Source organism: Episyrphus balteatus, chromosome 2 (genome assembly GCF_945859705.1).
Source record: "Episyrphus balteatus chromosome 2, idEpiBalt1.1, whole genome shotgun sequence".
NCBI lineage: Eukaryota > Metazoa > Arthropoda > Insecta > Diptera > Syrphidae > Episyrphus > Episyrphus balteatus.
The window spans coordinates 28,792,043-28,811,646 of NC_079135.1; the positions used below are offsets into that span (position 1 = coordinate 28,792,043).

General features: G+C 30.1%; 1 protein-coding gene across 6 annotated transcripts in view; it reads left to right on the top strand.

Annotated features, from left to right (window-relative positions):
• LOC129912454 (PAN2-PAN3 deadenylation complex subunit PAN3) overlaps positions 1-15,607 on the top strand; it is a 66,148-nt gene extending 50,541 nt beyond the window's left edge. For 2 of the 6 annotated variants that reach the window (XM_055990686.1, XM_055990688.1), the window contains 11 exons: positions 8,163-8,255; positions 8,606-9,133; positions 9,199-9,658; positions 9,970-10,086; positions 10,179-10,299; positions 10,406-10,528; positions 10,602-10,731; positions 14,611-14,747; positions 14,811-15,002; positions 15,070-15,232; positions 15,296-15,607. In XM_055990686.1, the coding sequence (XP_055846661.1) occupies positions 8,163-8,255; positions 8,606-9,133; positions 9,199-9,658; positions 9,970-10,086; positions 10,179-10,299; positions 10,406-10,528; positions 10,602-10,731; positions 14,611-14,747; positions 14,811-15,002; positions 15,070-15,232; positions 15,296-15,406 (2,175 nt within the window). In that variant the 3' untranslated portion in view covers positions 15,407-15,607. Of the gene's footprint in view, positions 1-8,162; positions 8,256-8,577; positions 9,134-9,198; positions 9,659-9,969; positions 10,087-10,178; positions 10,300-10,405; positions 10,529-10,601; positions 10,732-14,610; positions 14,748-14,810; positions 15,003-15,069; positions 15,233-15,295 lie in introns of those variants that run through there. The other 4 variants (XM_055990689.1, XM_055990690.1, XM_055990692.1 and 1 more) reach the window with 3 other exon arrangements.
• Positions 15,608-19,604: the final 3,997 nt, after the last annotated feature.

Here is a 19,604-nt window from a genome sequence, read left to right on the forward strand (position 1 = left end):
TTTATTTATTATGAATACATTACAGGTATGTGTGCACACAAAACACAGTTATATGTTAATGTTCACATATATACCTACTTCGATTTCGAATTGGGAACATTGTAAAAGATAAATATTGGCAGATACATTTCCGATCAATATATTCCTTCAAGCTTCAACAAAAAATCCATCCTTCAATGTATAAGCAAAGATATATGATGTATATTTGTATATGAGGCATGTGCAAATAAGTAATTTGGAAATCAATTTACCGTTCATTCTTTGTGGATTACGAGTTACGACGACATAGCGCGATGACGACGTAGAAGCCAAATCCCTCTCGATGATGAATTAAGCAATATTTAAGTGAACCAATGATAAAACCAAATTAAATCGATTCCAAAGAACTTACAATGCAGTTGAAGACTTTAATACAAGAACGATTGGTCTTGTTAGAGTCGTATTGAAGTTTTGACACAATTTAAGTTGGAAAAGTTGCTTCTTTAATAAGGATTTACCAAATCTCATTGTATTTGCATTTATAATAATTTGCATGTTCAATTTACCATAGAACTTATGTTTTGAAAGCCTATATACTACCTAGGTTTACAGGTTTGTTAATATTATGCCAGGAATAAATTAAAAGCTTCTTGGGAAATTTCTAAACAATCTTAATTGAACGACACGGTGCCGTGAAATAACGCCGAGCGAAATAACGCCGAATTCCAATATTCGGCGTTATTTCACTTTACAAGAGCGAAATAACGCCGAATTTCAACATTCGGCTTTATTTCACAATGACAAAGTGAAATTACGCCGATTCGGCATTATTTCACTTTTTTAGTGGGGCAAATCCTGCTAAGTGGAAAAATTTCAATGTAACCACGTGTAGTCAGTTTGGTATTGATATGCCATATTCTTGGCAAAGGGACATAAGGACCATGGACTTTTTATTTGTGGGACTTAAGTCCGAATTGAGTAAGACATAAGTTCCAAATTAATTGTGGGCCTTATGTCAAAATCAGGTTGGACATAACCCCCACAAATAAAAGATGGGCGTTATGTCCCACTAACGAACAATTCACAAATTTTAAAATTATCTCCCAACTGGATTTGGGATAGTTACAAAATTCGATTTTGCACTTATGTCCCACCCTATTGGCACATACGCCTATCCAATAGTGTATCCAAAGCAGGACAGCATCTCCCCAGCCTCTAAACATACTTCACTGTTTATACGCCTAAGTCCTGGGTATTATTATTGTATTTATGTGTATACCAAACAACAAAGATATGTTTGTGTTATAATTTAGCAAACGCGAAGCGGAAAAAAATTTGCTTACATGAGAATCTATTTAATTTTCAGAACCCAAACGCGAAGCGGAAAAAAATTTTGCCCACGGGAGAATCAATTTTGAGGTGTGAAAATAAAAATTCGCGCGAATTTTTATTTTCACACCTCAAAATTGATTCTCCCGTGGGCAAAATTTTTTTCCGCTTCGCGTTTGGGTTCTGAAAATTAAATAGATTCTCATGTAAGCAAATTTTGTTCCGCTTTGCCTTCCACCATAATTAAAACAGGTGGGATTTATTTGTTTCTTATCTTTGTATTGTGATTAATTTGACCGCCCTATTCGCGAGATAATTTTTTTATGTCCCACTCAAGTGGGATTTAATTCTTAAATATAAATGTCGGACCACTCAAGTGGAACATAACTCCCATAAATAAAAAGTGCGCGTTATGTCCTTGGGCCTTATGTCCCTGCGCCACGTTTTTATCACATCTTGAAACTAATCTAGGAAAATGAATAATTAAGACGCACATAAGAGCCAAAACTTTTTGGAACCTATACCTCGATGGGATGGACATAAGTCCCAAATTGGTATTGGAGCCATTGTGCCCTAATAAATTTGGGCCGTATATGCCTTTGAAAATAAGAAAAAGGGGAACATACCCTTTAACTTGCGTTTGCTTTTATGCTCACTTTTCTAACATTCGGCCTTATTTCTCAGTTGGGACTCGGCGTTATTTCACTTTGACTAAGTGCAATAAGGCCGAATGTTGAAATTCGGCGTTATTTCTCTTTTGTAAAGTGAAATAACGCCGAATTTTGGAATTCGGCGTTATTTCGCTCGGCGTTATTTCACGGCACCGAACGACACTTCGTTGGGATGGAGATATTCTCTGTGTAGGTCGTTAGTTATAATCACACGTTTGATAATGAACTTATATATGTTCGTATATGTAGTGTGTGATAGTTAATTTTCAAGAGATTGCTTTGATGTTACGTAATAAGGTGTATTATTATCGTCTAATTAATGACTTAAAGGCCTTACACTTCTTAGGCGTCATTATTATCCTAGCAAATGTACATTTCTAGATACTCGTATGTAGAATAACATAGCATTTATGTTATCATTTATTAAATATGTATATTATTATGTAAACCAGTGTTTTTGAAGTCCTAGAGTTTATTATTCATCTTTAATGCTAAACAAAGCCGTTCTTAAGGTACAGTTAGTGACAGGAAAAAGGTTGATTTTAAAATTTGACATAACCAACCAATATTTACTATGAAAAATTTAAAGTTTTTATGTAGCAAAGATAGATTTCCGAGATATGAATATTTTAAAGTATTTAAATAAGAAACTTACAGCCACTGATTGTGTCGATTGTATCTTTGCCGACTAAAGATTTTAAACAATTTAATAGGCTAAGCGATCATGTCGATTTCCACTTCTTGCCAGTACTCAGAAACGCACCTGTAATTTAACATTTTTACTAGATTGCAATCGGGTACAATGTTTCATATTGATTTTTCGCTTATTAATTATGTTTTCATACTAAAGACACAATTTTAGCACACAAAAAAACAATCTTTCAGCCAAAGGCTCATTCCCAAAATTCCCAATAAAACGCCTATAGTAAAGTTCTTAAATTTACTACTTCTTGGGACTTATTTCGCTATTTCAAAAAAAACTCCAACAGTCCAAAAGTCACCGCCCCAAATGAAAACCATGGATTTCTGAGGTCATTTTACGTCGAAAAACTTCTGATTGGAAAGATTTTTTTACAACCAATCAAGAATTTATTACAGTTTTAGTTTGTCCGAAGACCTTTTTTCTACAGACAACAATTTCTACACAATTTTGCATCAAACCCAATTTTCTTCGTTTTTTAAATTTTTTTATTTCACTTTCATATCTTTTTATTAAAGCCCAGTTTATTTTCTTAAAAAAAAATATTTTTTTTTTTTAAAGATTACTGAAAGTAATTAAAAAAAAAATAATTTTAAGTACAAAATTAATTTAAATGAATTCAAGACTTTTTCTGAGCTATTGTGATTAAGGAATAGATAAAGCTCAGAAAAAGTTTTAATTCATTTAAACTAATTTTGTATTTAAAAATTATTTTTTTTAAATTAACTCAGATTGTTAATTTTTTTTAATTACTTTCATTAGTCTTTTTTATAAAAAAAAGAAAAAACTAACGACCTCAGGAATCCATGGTTTTCATTTGGGCGGTGACTGTGGGACACGCTATATTTATAAACTGCTCAAATTCTTTTCTATGGTAAATGAAAAAATGTTTACCAATTCTTGCTGGATTTTTGGTCCTAATTTTTAATTTCATCTTTTATTAAAAAACAAACTCCCTTTTAAACTCTTTACATTCTTACTTCTTATGCTGACAAACCAAACATTTTAACAAACTTTTAAAAATTAAAAATATGCAATCTCTAGAAAAACACCAAACATATTTTTAAAAACTCTATAGAATCATTATCCCTGTTTTATCTAAAAATCCCATTTCAAATTTTTCAAATGTTTTTTCACATGGTTTTCGGTTATATTTTACCTGCTGTAATTAAAATACAAGCACCTTTACCATTAGATAAAGCATACAAAAATAACTTTAAAAATGTGTCATATGATTATATTCAACAAACAAACACTATTCTATGTTTTTTTGACTTTCACTTTTTTCCCTCTTTCCCACAAAAAAAAAAACATATTTTCACCAAAATGTTTATGTATACATTTTTCATCCTTCTTCCTAATAGAATTCTGTTTTATTTTTCTGAACTATAAAAAAATGTTCAGTGTTTGTATAGTTGTATACACTTCTTTGTATGTCATTTCTTTTTCCAAGCGCTACAATAAAATTCCAAAATGTCAAATCCTCCCAATACAATTTTCATAATGCAACAATTTTCCAAAGTAATGCAATTTTGTAGTTCTATTTTCGTTTTAATAATTTCCAAAACTTATCATTTGGCATATGAAACCCATTGAAAAGGTAATTTTGAAAATAAGTTTTGATCTTTTCTTTGAAGTACCTATCATAAAACTTAATTATTTCAAAGAAATCAAATTAAAATCTCTTGACACATCACAACCCAAACAATAAATACAAAAAAAAAAAAAAAAACAAAACAAAATAAAAAAACTCATAAAAATTAAGTCCTCGTTCTATATTTTGCAAAAAAAAAAAAAAACATGCAATTCTTTCGCAAATTTGTAATATGTAATAAAAAATTAAACAAAAACAAAAAATATCAAAAAAAGTAAAAATACAACTTGAAAGTATTAAACTGGGTCATTGCTCATTTGACCAGAACCAAAACACAGTTCCATAAGTATATTTCCTAAATAAATTTGCAATAATTTTATGTTGTTTTTTTTAATTTTATTTCCATAAAACAAAAAATAAAATACAATTTCAGCAAAATCAGCATCAGCGAAGGCGAAAGAAAGAAAGAGATAGACAGTATATCATTACACCGTCAAAGTGGCACACGATTTTATTATATGTATTTTTTTTTTTTATTAAACTGATTGGAGAGCCAATATCATCATCACCACTCAACCTCACCTGGTTTGATTAAAATATGTCTGTATAATACACACCAGTTGTGTGGTTCTGTATAGATAACCATGACTAGGTGGCTCTAATAGAGTCGATTGTCGTCTCGTGGGCTGAAAGTATGTAATTTAGTTTAATTGATTTGGTAGTGAAAATTAAGTGGGTTGCCAAAAAATTAAACATCCAATAAGCCACCAAGAGAGAAGGGGCAATAAATTTAATAAACAAAACGTTTCCTATCAATGACAACGACGACAACTCGTCAGTAGAAAGCTTTCTTTATTCTTGAAAACTAGGTATCAACCCGGTTCGATGTGGAATTAAAAACAACGTGCTCGGGCGTTCATAAAATACAAAATACCTTTGCTGAATATTTGTTATTTTGTTTTAATTAAAATTAAATTTATTTAATGAAACAAACATGTTTTATAGACAACGACGACGCTCGGTTACACGATAGTGATAGAATATATTTAAATACAAATAATTAAAAGTCTATCCACTTTACTATCAAAAGTAATTATTTTGTTGTTGTGCATTGAAGCAATTGTATCAAATTTACTCTATATATTTTTTTTTTTTATAAATTCACTGATTCAGAGAGGCTTTCTTGAACTAGGAAGTGGTTTCAATTAATATTGTAAATTTAATGTAAGGTTGGTTCCAACAACCAATAACCAATTCATATCTGTTTTTTATTACATATGATCTGATATACAAACTTGAACATATGAGGTTAGGAAATGTGTACTTCAGTATCAGTGGAATTGTTAATAATATAGGGAGGTGGTTATAAGCATTGGAGATAAAAACTACTTCAATGTTATAGTTATTATTATTAATTTGTAAATCAAACAAAGTTGTACATAATTAAATACAAAGTATTGGATTGTATGTTGATTCTTATAGTTTAAATGGTAAGAGACTGCTGAAACTTACATCGCTGTTTTGATTATCATTAATAAATTGTCAATGTCATTAATTTTGTGTTGTGCGTGTATTTGTTAAAAATATTCAAGAAAATATTACTGATAAGTTATAGATAGGTAAACATAAGTTTAAGATTCTGCGTAAACAGATCTATAGAATACCATATTCATGGTCAAGAACATAGTTGTGTTTTTGTTAATCAGAATTTTTATTCTTGACATAAGCTTAGTTATTCTTGCATACGTCATATCGTTGCGATTTATTTTTATTTCCCCGTGAATATGTTTTCACTCGAAAAAATTGAAATTACCTTTCACCCTATTGTGACTTCCTGACAAAATTTATAGTTCGAATGTTGATGCTCGAAAAATTCCTCTCATTTTGAAAGATTTGGGTTGAAGTGCTCTTTTTTCACCAAACTCTTAAAGGCCTTTTTAAAATGCCGAGGGAACAAAAACATTTCGGATACAAAGTTTTTTCAAGTGAGACTCACTCTTTCATTTGCAAACGAGAAACTAAAGTAAAACTTCATGGTACTATATCTATGTCAGTCGCCAGTCCTGGCATTTTCATATAATTTGTCTACGTATTTTTCTCTTGTTGTTGTTTTTTTTTTTTTTTTTTTTTGTATCAACATTTGACGCACGGCCAACTTAATTTCATGTGGTAAAATTCAATTCGCGCGAAAAAGACGATACCACACACCTCATGAAAGAAGTTTGTTGCCATCATCACAATTTTTTGAATATAACCATGCGAAAGTAAATGACAACACCATATACACATACAGTGTAAAAAGTGATATTATTCCAAACTGTAGGTACGTTAAGTTAGTTCCCTGGACTATGTTAGTCATACTCTAGTATAAAGAACTACAATTCTACTTACATAAAGTAAACTGAAAACTTAATCGTAAAATTCAAAAACTAAACCGACCCGAAGCTTGAAAATCATAAGTTTTTGTTCTCCTCAAAATTCAATAATTGTCGTTAATAGCGGAGACACACTTCACCTAGTTAAAACTATTAACTTAGGTATCGTGTTTCAAATCAGCTCAAAAAAAGAACAAAACTTGTAAAAATGGATTTGGTTCTTTTATCGAGAGGCTCTATTAGCACTGAGAAAAGAGGGTCTAACGAAATCTACTTTATGTGCGGTGTGAATGGTTCAACGAGATTTTGTATCCTTGTTGCCGAAAATCCGAGATTATTGTTTGGTGTTAAAAGGGTATTATTAAAAGAATCAAACAATTCATCCACATTCACTCAATTGCTTTAGTCGGAAAGCCAAAATTTCTTTTGTCCAACAATCAAAGTCTCAGAAAAATATCATATGAGTAATTCTTGAAGTTTTTCTTTTTCCCTTTATAAACTCCAGTTACCGAATCTTCAGTTGATCTTGAGATCTATTTGATTTCCTTCTTTTTGTTGGTGAGATACTTGGCTCAGGTAAAGAAAAGAAAAATTGTTTTCTTTAATCAATATTTCAACAACGAACTTAAAAAATCAGTAAAACTGCTATCAAATTGATATCCCTCCTCTACAGTCCTTATTTTGGTCCAACCTTTGCTCCAACTGTCGCCTTCTATGCAAATTACTATGTATAGGTACAAGCAAAAAATAAAAATAGCAGTACGAAAATAAGTTATCTTTTAACGTGAACCCATTGCAGCAGCACAAGCTATACAAAAATAGAAATATCACTATATTAAATTTTTGGCAATAAAAAGATCTTCACAAGCTACTTCTAGTAGTTTTCCAATAAAAGTAGTCGGAACAAAATTTTGACATTGTGGAACAAAGTGTTCTTGAAGATGGAAATCTAGTTCCAATTATTACTTTATTATTTTTTATTTAAAAAGAAAAATTGGTACCTAATAAAAATTGTAAATAAATAAATTCTCTATAAAAAAGGTTTTTACATATTTTTGTTTTAGCCAAAACGAAAAGTTTAATCAAAACTCTGTACCATTACAATGGATTTACTCTAAATCTGCATGCACAGGCACAGATCAATTATATTTCACTTAGACATACTAATAGAATATTTTTTTTTTTTAACTTATTTTATACTTCAAATATAGGCCCTGCATTTAATATTTCAATTTGTGCAGCAATAACTTCATTCACATCGAAATCTAAATTTTATTGTAAACAACCTAGTTTAAATAAAGAGTATCAGGTTATTTAAGTTCAAATTTATTTAATTCTTGATTTTTATTCCACCTCTTCCTTTCTGTCATTGATTCCTTTTCTTTTGTTTCCTTCTATTATCCATACAAAAGTTAATAAAAAAAAAAAAAACAAACTATAAAAATGTAAATAACAAAAAAAAAAATTAAAAAAAAAACTAAAACAAACCTCCCAATGCATACTTAATTCTTTAGAACCGACAAAATGTTGGAACGCCAACTTATGGCCTTTCTTCGGGGTTTTCTCTTATTAACTTGGACTCACCTTTATCAATTAAGAAGGCTCAGGTAAATTTTGTAGAGAGTAGACTCTATTCTACTGAACTAGAAGTACTATTTGCTTATTTATTAATTTTTTAAACAAATTAAAAAAAAAAATTCTCTTCTGTTGGCTCTTTTTTGTAAATTCATTTTATTTTATAACTTTTTTTGTTTATCTTTTAGTATTTCTCTCTTATTTTTTCATTTGTTTGTTTGTTTTTGTTTTTCTTCATTTGTATTCTGTTATATGGCTTTTTTCACACAAAATTTTCTAATCAAAAGAAAAACAAATCTGGTGATTTTTTTTTGCGTTTTACTTTTGCCAAATTAGTTTTTAACTCGCTCTTAGTTTTTCTATTAAAACATTCGACTTGTAGGTTACACCGCATTCACCCGAATTCATTCCATCGCGAATAAATTCATCGCCAAATTTTTACTCACCATATCAGCCGATGTTAAGTAATGGCGTTGGCAACACTGGCCTATTGGGAAATGGAAATTCTGGCCAAAATCAGGCCCCCACAACGCCGGTTTCGGTGAAAACAAATGCCACACCCAATTTGGGATTACAGAAAAGCGTTATAGCTGCTGCTGTACAAAAACACCAACAACAACAACAACAGCAGCAGCAGCAGCAACTTTTACAACAACAGATCCTTCATAAGTCACAATCACAACAGCAGCCGCAATCGCATGCAGCGGTTGTAACAAATCTGGTTAAAAGTGCTGCCGCAAATCCGCAAATTACAGCCACAAAAGCACCGACCGCAACACAATCGTTTGCGATGACTACCCCACTGAAGCAGCGTCATTCGCCCTCCAGTGTTGGTGAGAAATCACCGCCGCGGATATCACCGCATGGGTCCCCTATTCCGAATACACTCTCCTCCGCCAATGTACATCAGGTAAGCCAATTTTAATCTTATTTTTTTTTTTAATAATTTGAATCTTATTCGAAATTTATTTGCAGGAAAACGTTGGTGGAACGATATATTTTTACCCGACTGCCAATCACACTTCCAGCCAAAATAGTAGCTCGGTAAGTAGTGATACTGTCGTGGCGCACGCTCCAACCGTTGTGCCTGGAGGTGCAACCATAACTCCCTCTCCATCAGTACTATACACTGGACATGTGTATCCGGGACCTTCGTCGAATGTCATCAGCATGCAGCCGAAGACCCAATTGGAAACGGCATTCTTCATACCCGACGAGATGCGTTCCGAAATTCTCAGCCGCAATGAGATCTCCAACTTTATCTTAGACACAAGTGATGCAGCTAATTCGAATATACCCCTCGAAGTGGACAATTATCACTCATTATATCCCCTGGAGCCTCCACAATTGCATCCCAAGATGACAATGCCAACATCTACTTATAAGGCAACTCACAGTACGACAGGAATTAAGTACACTCTGAGGAGACTTCATGGTGAGTCCATTACATCTTGGTGATTGTTTGAATTGTTCAAAATTTCATTTACTTGTATGTTTTTCTATATTTCGATTCTATTCTGCTCTCCATTCACTTTGAACAAAAAAAAAAAGTAAATCTACTGTTTAATCTCGATCGCGCCATCCTTTCTCTCTCTTGAATTCCTCTCTTTTTCTCCAACTCTCCCACTCTTGTTTTTCTCTTCTTTTTTTTTATTTTTTATTTTATGTAACTGTCTCTTTGGGTTTGAAATTGGCCTGGTTCACAGAATTAAGGGCTTTTTGTCATTTGATACCTTCTCAATCTAGGTTTTCGTCTGCAATCGACTAAATGTATGGCAGTTGTTGAGATGTGGAAAAAACTGCAACACTCAAACGTTGTCCAGCTCCGAGAAGTCTTCACGACAAAAGCATTTGGTGATAATTGTAAGAATTATTTTTTTCTATTTTTTTTTTCATTTTTAAACTTTAATTCAAAAAATATTGAACAATATTTGAATTTTATTTAATTTTTTTAGCATTAGTATTAGTTTATGATTATCATCCAGGATCACAGACCCTCTTGTCCAAGTATTTCACACAAGCTGCCGAAAAAAACGGCTACTCAGATCCATTCCCCGGCGAAGCGAGACCTTTTAGGTAAAGTTTTTTTTTGCTTATTAGACAAGAATCCATCAAAATGCATTTTTTTATTTATTTTATTGTTATTTGTTACACAAAATAAAATCAATCTTAAACTCTTCAGTCATAAAAGCAATTTGCAAAGAACTAGCAATGGACCATTGCTGCCGGAGGCGACAATATGGGCAATTATTATGCAATTAACAGCTGGATTACGTGCTGTACATCAAGCTGGACTCGCTTGCAGGTAATATTTTTTTTTTTCTTACTTCAATTGTATCAGTGATTTAATTAATACTTTTTATTAATTTTGTTTTTAGAGTCTTGGACCCAACGAAAATTATTGTTACTGGTAAAAGGGTGCGTTTTAGTTTTCCCGGGATCACAGATATTGCTACATTTGATCCAAATGCTGCTAATCAATTGGCTGTAGCTAGCATGCATCAGCAGGTAAGCATTTAGTTAAGTTTATTAATATTTTTTTTTAAGGCGTGAATTGCGAGTAGTTTGTTTTTGTTATTCATGAGAACGAATGGCTATATGTATTACGAAATCCTGCATGTTTGCATTTACTGCATAATACACTGCATATTTGTTAATGTGAGGTTACACTACTTCTGGGTCACTTTTTTCCTACTTCTTTTTTTTTTTTCAAATTAACAATCACCTTAAGAGCTGTCGATCACCCTTTTTGGTCAGATTCGGTGGTGAAAACCTTAGGTGTGTTTTTTTTTTTGGCACAGCTATCCGCAGTAGGATTTCCCAAACACCAAAATTTAAAAATGATTTAAATACACGCACCAAGACAAATGAAAAAAGGAAACTAATATACTTTGTCAAAAATCTATCCGCATCTCTATTTACCTTTTATTCTTATCGGCAGTTGCATGTTGTTTTTGTAATGCATGTAAACTCCAACTGCGTATACGGATATCAATGAAAAAAAAAACAGCAAATTTTTTAGTGCGGGACCTTCAAAACGCTGGCAATCAAATGTTCAATTATTTTACTTTAAATGAATATTGAAGAATGCATTAGAGGAAAACTATTCCGACCAAGATTATTAAGATTCGGTCGCTTGCGTTAAAATCCTAAAGCATTTTTTGTCCAAAAAGACATCTTGTTTTTTTGCTTTTTTTTAACGACCAAACAATACTGAATTTTGTTCCAATTTTATAAAACATAGACAACATCCTCCAAACAATTTGATTTCTTTTCTTCCATTTATCTGATCACGCCTGTATAGATGAGTTTTTGAAAGTTTATGCATTTAAAAAGAACGTTGATGTCAATTCGCTCTATAGGTCCGAAGAATCTCGGACAGAAGTTAAGATTCAAGATCAATGTTAGTACAAATAGCAATCATTTGTTTTTTCCCCCGATATTGTCATTGTTGACTAACATTAATTTAAGCAGTATATGCTGATAGTTTTTTTTTTTTTAATTTTACATTTAAATTTAATCACTCCATTTAATTATCCGATTCTTTGAAATTATACGAATGCTAATAGGTTTTAACATGAAGATTTCTATCTTTGAGTATTTTCTCAGGCACAGTTTGCGGGATAGAAACATTAATTTTGATAAATTTTGATGTATAAAATTTGGAATAGTAGTTTTTAACAACAACTTGAACACGCTACTACCAAGACTAATGACTCGTAGTACAGATCCGACTATCATTTATTCCATTTATTCCATTTATTTTAATTAATTAAAAACTCACCAAACTGTTAAACATACATCCTCTCACATTTTTAACATGAGTTTGTTTATACCTCATGAGATAAAGTGGAGGCACCTTTAATGTAAAAATTTCTGACTCACTGATCTTCTTCGCAAAAACTGCAGATCCTTCCATTTATACCAGATCATCCAAGTATACAAATACTTTCGAACTCCCAAAACCTGGAAATTCAACTTTGCGTAAATTAATAACTTACAGATTTTATTGCGTAAGTTGTAAGATTTCCCTAAGTTTCTAAGTCTTTACTCAATGCCTAAATTTTTCTTTAGAAGTTACGTAAGTTCAAAAAATTGCTTAAGTTTCGTAGTGAGTTTTCTAGAATTCGCTCTCGTAAGTAACTTACCTTTGCAATCCTTACGTTTGTTACCCCCGTCTAATGTAAACCAACAGTTCTTTGCATTTTATAATGTGAGAAATTTTATTTGAAAGAATCTTAACGCTGACCAATATTAGTTTCTGTTAATATTAAAGTTCGTTTGAATCCATATTTGCAAACCAGGCTGCATGAGTTCCATATACAAATATTTGAACGTTCAACCTTTTTTTTTTTAATAAATGATTCAGTAACTATTTTAACCATTTTGCTAAAGGATACGTTTTCGATATCTTCATTCCTTTTTAAAATCAATAATGAAGAACTATACTGCTATAACTTGGGTTGATCCTGTAAATGGGGGTCCTAAATCAGATAACAAATCATATGTATGCATATTCAAAACTTTGCTATTTGTTTCATTGTTTTTTTTTTGTTAATAAAAACAAATAAATGAATCATATTTCCTTTTGGAAACTCACGAATTATGAACTTAGACAATAGCCCAGGGAAATTAGTAAATTAAATCGCATTTTTCGCGGGACAAAATTTTTTTCATGGAATGTGTTCGGGTGGTTGTCCTTATCATAAAAGTCAATTTGTTGGGATAATTAGAGGTTGGGAACAGCCGCCATCTTGGAAAAGAGATTGGTATCGTTTTTATTGAATAGCTCCATTGTTATTCATTTTAACAAAAACTGACAAAGGTAAGACTTATTAACAATAAAATTATCTAAAAACTCAGATACAAAACAATTCCGTGAGTTGATTAAATAAAATTTTGTAGTTGGTCAAAGTGCGTGTTTGTATCGCAAGGTTGGGGCAAAATGACATTTTTTCATATATCTGACGAACTTTTGATTTGTTTGGATAATTCTGCAAAAATGAATTATAGTATTTATAATTATCTATAAAATGAGACCACAATCGTTATTGTGACCATCATATTTTAGAAGTAATCTAACTCCGAAACTCTCCATGTACTAGTCAAAAGTGAGAAAAAAGCTAGTTTTTTGCTAGTAGGCCGAGCAAATTTTTGGGAGTAGAGGTACAACCAAAATATAAGTACGCAGTTTTGCAGCCATACGCGTCTTAATATCGATTTCAAATGTCTGACAACTCTATTTTTGTGCTTTATACGGTTTTCGGGGGGTTAAATAACTTAACTTTTCCACTTAATGTGAATGGGCTAAATTTATACTTCTTGAAATTATAAATATACAAGCTGGTGCTTTATTATTTTTCCTAAATCTGGACACCTCAATCTCTGCGATCGGGTTAATAGAACTCACGATATAAGCTTTTTTAACTAACCATATCACGCTTTTCAATTCAAATAAACAAACAAAATCTAAACAAAAAAGCCTCTAAAACCATAATCGCATCAACGGCTTATATCTTGAGTTCTATTGGTCACATCCTCAAGATTGGGGTGTCCAGATTTAGGAAAAATAATAAAGCACCAGCTTGTATATTTATAATTTCAAGAAGTATAAATTTAGCCCATTCACATTAAGTGGAAAAGTTAAGTTATTTAACCCCCCGAAAACCGTATAAAGCACAAAATTAGAGTTGTCAGACATTTGAAATCGATATTAAGACGCGTATGGCTGCAAAACTGCGTACTTATATTTTGGTTGTACCTCTACTCCCAAAAATTTGCTCGGCCTACTAGCAAAAAACTAGCTTTTTTCTCACTTTTGACTAGTACATGGAGAGTTTCGGAGTTAGATTACTTCTAAAATATGATGGTCACAATAACGATTGTGGTCTCATTTTATAGATAATTATAAATACTATAATTCATTTTTGCAGAATTATCCAAACAAATCAAAAGTTCGTCAGATATATGAAAAAATGTCATTTTGCCCCAACCTTGCGATACAAACACGCACTTTGACCAACTACAAAATTTTATTTAATCAACTCACGGAATTGTTTTGTATCTGAGTTTTTAGATAATTTTATTGTTAATAAGTCTTACCTTTGTCAGTTTTTGTTAAAATGAATAACAATGGAGCTATTCAATAAAAACGATACCAATCTCTTTTCCAAGATGGCGGCTGTTCCCAACCTCCAATTATCCCAACAAATTGACTTTTATGATAAGGACAACCACCCGAACACATTCCATGAAAAAAATTTTGTCCCGCGAAAAATGCGATTTCATGCCCATATTTTGACTAATTTCCCTGAACTACAAAAGGAAAAGGAAAAAAATCATTTTTTTAGGATAGTTTTATTAATTGATTGATTTAAATTATTTCAGGAGGACCTCACAGCTCTTGGACGTTTAGTTTTAGCACTAGCATGTAGATGTCTGCAATCTGTGCAAAGAGATAGTGTACAAAGCAGCATTGATTTGGTTTCCAGACATTATTCGTCCGATTTAAGAAACTTTATAGTGTAAGTTTTTAAGGATTTTGTAAAGAAAAGAAGTCCTTTAATATTGAATTATTTTTATTTTAGATATTTATTCACAACCACACAAAGACGCTCAGTGACTGATTTGATGCCAATGATTGGTGCTCGTTTCTACACACAATTGGATGCATTACAGAGCCAGTGTGATATGCAAGAGGATGAATTATCTAAAGAAATGGAAAATGGCCGCCTCTATCGGATATTGGTTAAATTAAATTGCATTAATGAGAGGCCAGAGTAATTATTAAATTATACATTCAATCGTTCGATCAATTGTATGAATTTTTGTGTTATTTTTTTCTAGCTTCAATTTGGACTGTACATGGTCTGAAACTGGTGATAGATATATGTTGAAGCTATTCCGTGATTATTTATTTCATTCCATCACCGAAGATGGTCGACCATGGTTGGATCACGCACACATTGTTCAGTGTCTAAATAAACTAGACGCTGGCTCATTGGAGAAAGTAAGATTTTTTTTTCAGCTTTATTAAATAAAAAAATAACTCTAAAAAAATCTTGCTTTTCAGGTCCAATTGATGTCTCGAGATGAACAATCTGTTCTCATTGTCACTTATGTAGAACTCAAAAACTGTCTTGAGAATTCATTTGCTGAATTGATGGCTCAAGCAGCCACATAATAAATGCTTCCCAAATTATACATCACTCCAACAAAGAATTTTCCTTCTCCCATATAAAAACAAAAATACATAAAAACAAAACAAAAATTGCAAAAACAAGATATTCGTTATATAAGCTAAAAAGTGTATTTAGGAAAAAAATCAATGCAATATATCTCCAGGTAAATCCAAAAAGATTATTTAAAAAAAAAAAACAGGAAATGCAGAAAAAAAACTATTTTTACAAGCAGTTGTTATTTTTCTGTCAAAAACGCGTTAAAAAAAACAGAACACACAAAATAAATTGTCTCTTCCTATTTTGATATCAAAAACAAACAAAAAAATTAAACCAAAAAAAAATATTTTTACACGAAAAACGGAAAAAACAAAATAATTTAAAAAACAAACAATTTAAACAAGAAGAGATCAGCAACTAGGAGTTTCGAAGCGTCTAAGCCCCTCTTCTATTTTCCACCTTGACAGAAAAAATTTAAAAATAAAACAAACAAAAATACTAAATTATAGAAGGCTCGTGTTAAAATTTGCTGAACGATTGCGCTCAAAATTTGTTCAAGCTCCTTAATTAATTCACTTTTAGTCTCTATACGGGCTTAAACCACATTATTTTGTTAAATATTTAAACAACAAAATAGAAAAAAAATAAACTTGTTGAACTATTTTGGATGCGATAGAAAATTTAACAAAAAAAAACTACAGTGTACTAACATTTAAAAAAAAAGAGAAACAAATTTTTAAATTTTAGCGAAAATTATTGTTATCATGAACGTAAAAAACCACCTTCACGCGCATTAAACTAATAACTGAGCCCTCTTAATTGTTGTAATTTAAAAAAAAAATATTTATGTAACATTTTATATCTTTTTTTTTGTAAAGCATTTTTATGTTAAGCATTGCAATTTTTTTTTTTCTTAATTTGAAACCAACTCAAAAATCTTTTTAGTCATGAAGAATAAACAAAAAAAAAACAAAATTATTTTATATTGTTTGAAAATTTTACTTATTAATTTTGAAAGAAAATAATGTAGACTTATTTTAAATAGAAAAATACCATAATTGTAAAGGTGCAAAATTATAAAGAAAAAAAAAAATGATTTATTTTAATCCCAAATCATAGTCATTGAACTCTTCTCCTTTTTATTTTTTTTAATAGATAAATTTATTTAAATGATTATTATTATTGAAGACAATATATTTTACAATCCATCGTATTCCATAAACTTTTCAAATTCAATTACGAACAACAAAGTGGTTAACTCATTTTCGAAATCTTCATCCGTGTTTGAATTAAGTCCATCAAAAAATTAAAGACAAACTACTCTTAAAACACATTCTAAACCTTGTTCAAACTTTAACCTTGTGTGCAATGACAGTTACTTAAAAATGACATAATTTTCTTCATTTTGGAAGCATAATGAAACAAAGGTTGTAATTTTCGAATCAGAATGCCACAAAATAATTGTTTACTAAATTCTTTGACTTGAGTAGAATATTCTACTGGCGCGGGCCATTAACCCTGTTCAAACTGATCTTTAATACTCCAATTTGGCGATCAAATTGCTTCTGTCATTGATTCAACAAATTTAATTGGCAACAGTTTAACAAAAATTAAACATAAATACCGAGTTAGTTAATGTTCCTTACGCCCGATTTTTTGACAAAGTTAAAGTTTTAAAAACTCAGTTTTAGGATAGTATACTTCAACTGAGTTTGAAAGACTAGAGAAATCGGAGAATAATGTTGCATAAAATATCGCCCAAAAACAAAGAAAAATCTATGCAGAATTATTCAAATGTAAACGAAAAAAAAAAAAAAATCCGAAAATTGGGAGTTAGGTAATCGGATTTTGAGAACTTATTTCCTTCTTGGAATTGGTGGCTTATTGGCTATTTATTATAGTTCCCTAATTCAACAACGAAATATGTTCTCAAATTTGAGACATTTTTTTTACACATGCATTTTAACTAACTCGTTTGGCAAGTGCGATTAACTATCACGCAAGGGTTCAAATCCAGCTTCCACCACCTAGAATTTCTTTATGAGTACTAACTCTGTGGAGGAAGTAGTATCATTGTTTCGAAAAAGTCAATAATCTCTGCAGAAAATTTTACGTCTTTTCAATTAAACTCAATTTAGTGAATTTTTGAAACGTTGCGCTGACAAACTTAGCTAATGAAATAGAATGAAAAATCTCAGAAGGTTTAATAGGAGACTTTCAGCAGGGTTGTACAATAATTAGAAAAACTAATGATCGTTTATTTCATTGTGGCCGTTTGTTGCAGTCTTGGGAAGACGTTTTTTCTTAAAAATTTGCAATAATAGGTTTGCCTTTTTTTTGCTATCTTGAATAAGATTTTCCAAATATCAAATAAAGGAAACAAAAAACTAATACATTTTGTCAAAGTTCTATCCGCAGTTAAATTAAGATTCTATTTTTATCGACAGCTTCTCTTGGTCATTAGAATACATGTTAACTACTTTTGCGGAAACGAATAGCTTTTTCAAAAATAAATATGTTAATAGTTTTATCCAAGAATTAGGAATACTCGGCAGGCATACTTAGTTTAATAAAATTTGGTCTACATCAAGGACCATAAGATTGAAAAATACCAATTACATTTTAAATTTTATTTTATTCATTTTATTTTGAAAATTTATTAATTAAATTAGGGAGAAGAGTTTCTTTACAAGCAATAATATTATTATGGATGATGATCTCAAGTGTTTTACCTAATCCTATCAAACTTGATCCCTTATTTTTTCAACTTAAAAAAAAAAAAAATATTTTACCAATGTTTGCATTTGAAATTTAAGAGGAACTTACAATTGAAAAATAGTTGATAAAAAAGAAATAAAATAAACAAACTTAATAATAACGAGAACGAAACAACAACAAATTGTTCATTTCAATTTTTCTTTTATATAAGTTACTTATTTTTGTTTTAAGTGGAGAAATGTGTGGATAAATTTTTATCCCAACTTATATCCTTTTAAAAATTATTTTCTACAGATTTCCTAAATAAAAAAAATTATTGTTAAATAAAAATGAAAAAACAATAAAATATATTTTGCTACACACAAAATAAACAAAAAAAAAGTATAATAAGTTTTGCTCAACGAAAGAAACAAAAATGTATATGTGATTTGGATTCGGGAACGTTTTTTGAATGAAAATTTTATTGTTATAAAAAAAATCAAATATAAGAAATATTAAAAAAATAAATCAGAAAATCAAATTAGGAAAATCTATAGAAAATATTTTGGAAAAAAAAACTGCTGCAATTTTTGAAAGTACCGTCCAGTGTTGTGCTAATGTTATATTTAATCAGTTTTAAATCTTTTTACATACAAATTTGTGTATAGAATATTTTTTCTAAACATAAAATTATTTACAAAAAAAAGAATACAAAACTAAAACAAAAAAAAATACAAAACAAATGGGAATCATATCAAATACCCTGTTAAATTTGTGGAAAGACAAAAAAAATCTTATTGAGAAATGATATCCACACATTTATCTCCATCTCTTATGACCATGCAATATACACAATATATTTAATTTAATTTACATTAAAAGAAAAATTATTAAATAAAAACGATACAAATCAAATGGGAAGCAAATGAAATGTTAAACTAGAAATAAAAAACATGAAAAAAAATAATGAAACAAGACAAGAGTTCAAGAGTTCAAAATATGCGAAAAAAAGTTTTAACATTTTAAAACAAAGAAAAAAAAAAACAAAAAATTAAACAAATTTAGTTAAAAGTTAAGATTAAAAATAATTTTTTTTTGTTAGTTGTAAGAGATTTTTTAAGTATGTTTCTGATTTAAAAAAAAATAAAAAAAACTAAATCAGAATACAAATATCGTACAAGCTGCAGCGAGAGATTCTTTTTTATTACGATTGATTTTTTTAAAACTATTATTGTTAAGTTAAAAAAAAAAATGTTTTTTTTATTAATTTAAAATTATGATAAGTTTTTTTTTTAGAAATTTCTGTTTTCATTTTTAAATTCAAATTTCAAAAGTGAATGTATATTTGTTCAACTACAACGTAGAACAAATATTATCAGACAGTTTACAGGTTATAAAAAAAAAAATTGTTAAGTATTTTTCTTTTTAAGTAAAAAAAAAAATGAGAAGAATGAAACAAAAGAATGTGATTTTTTCAAAAACAAAACATACAAAAAATTCCAATTA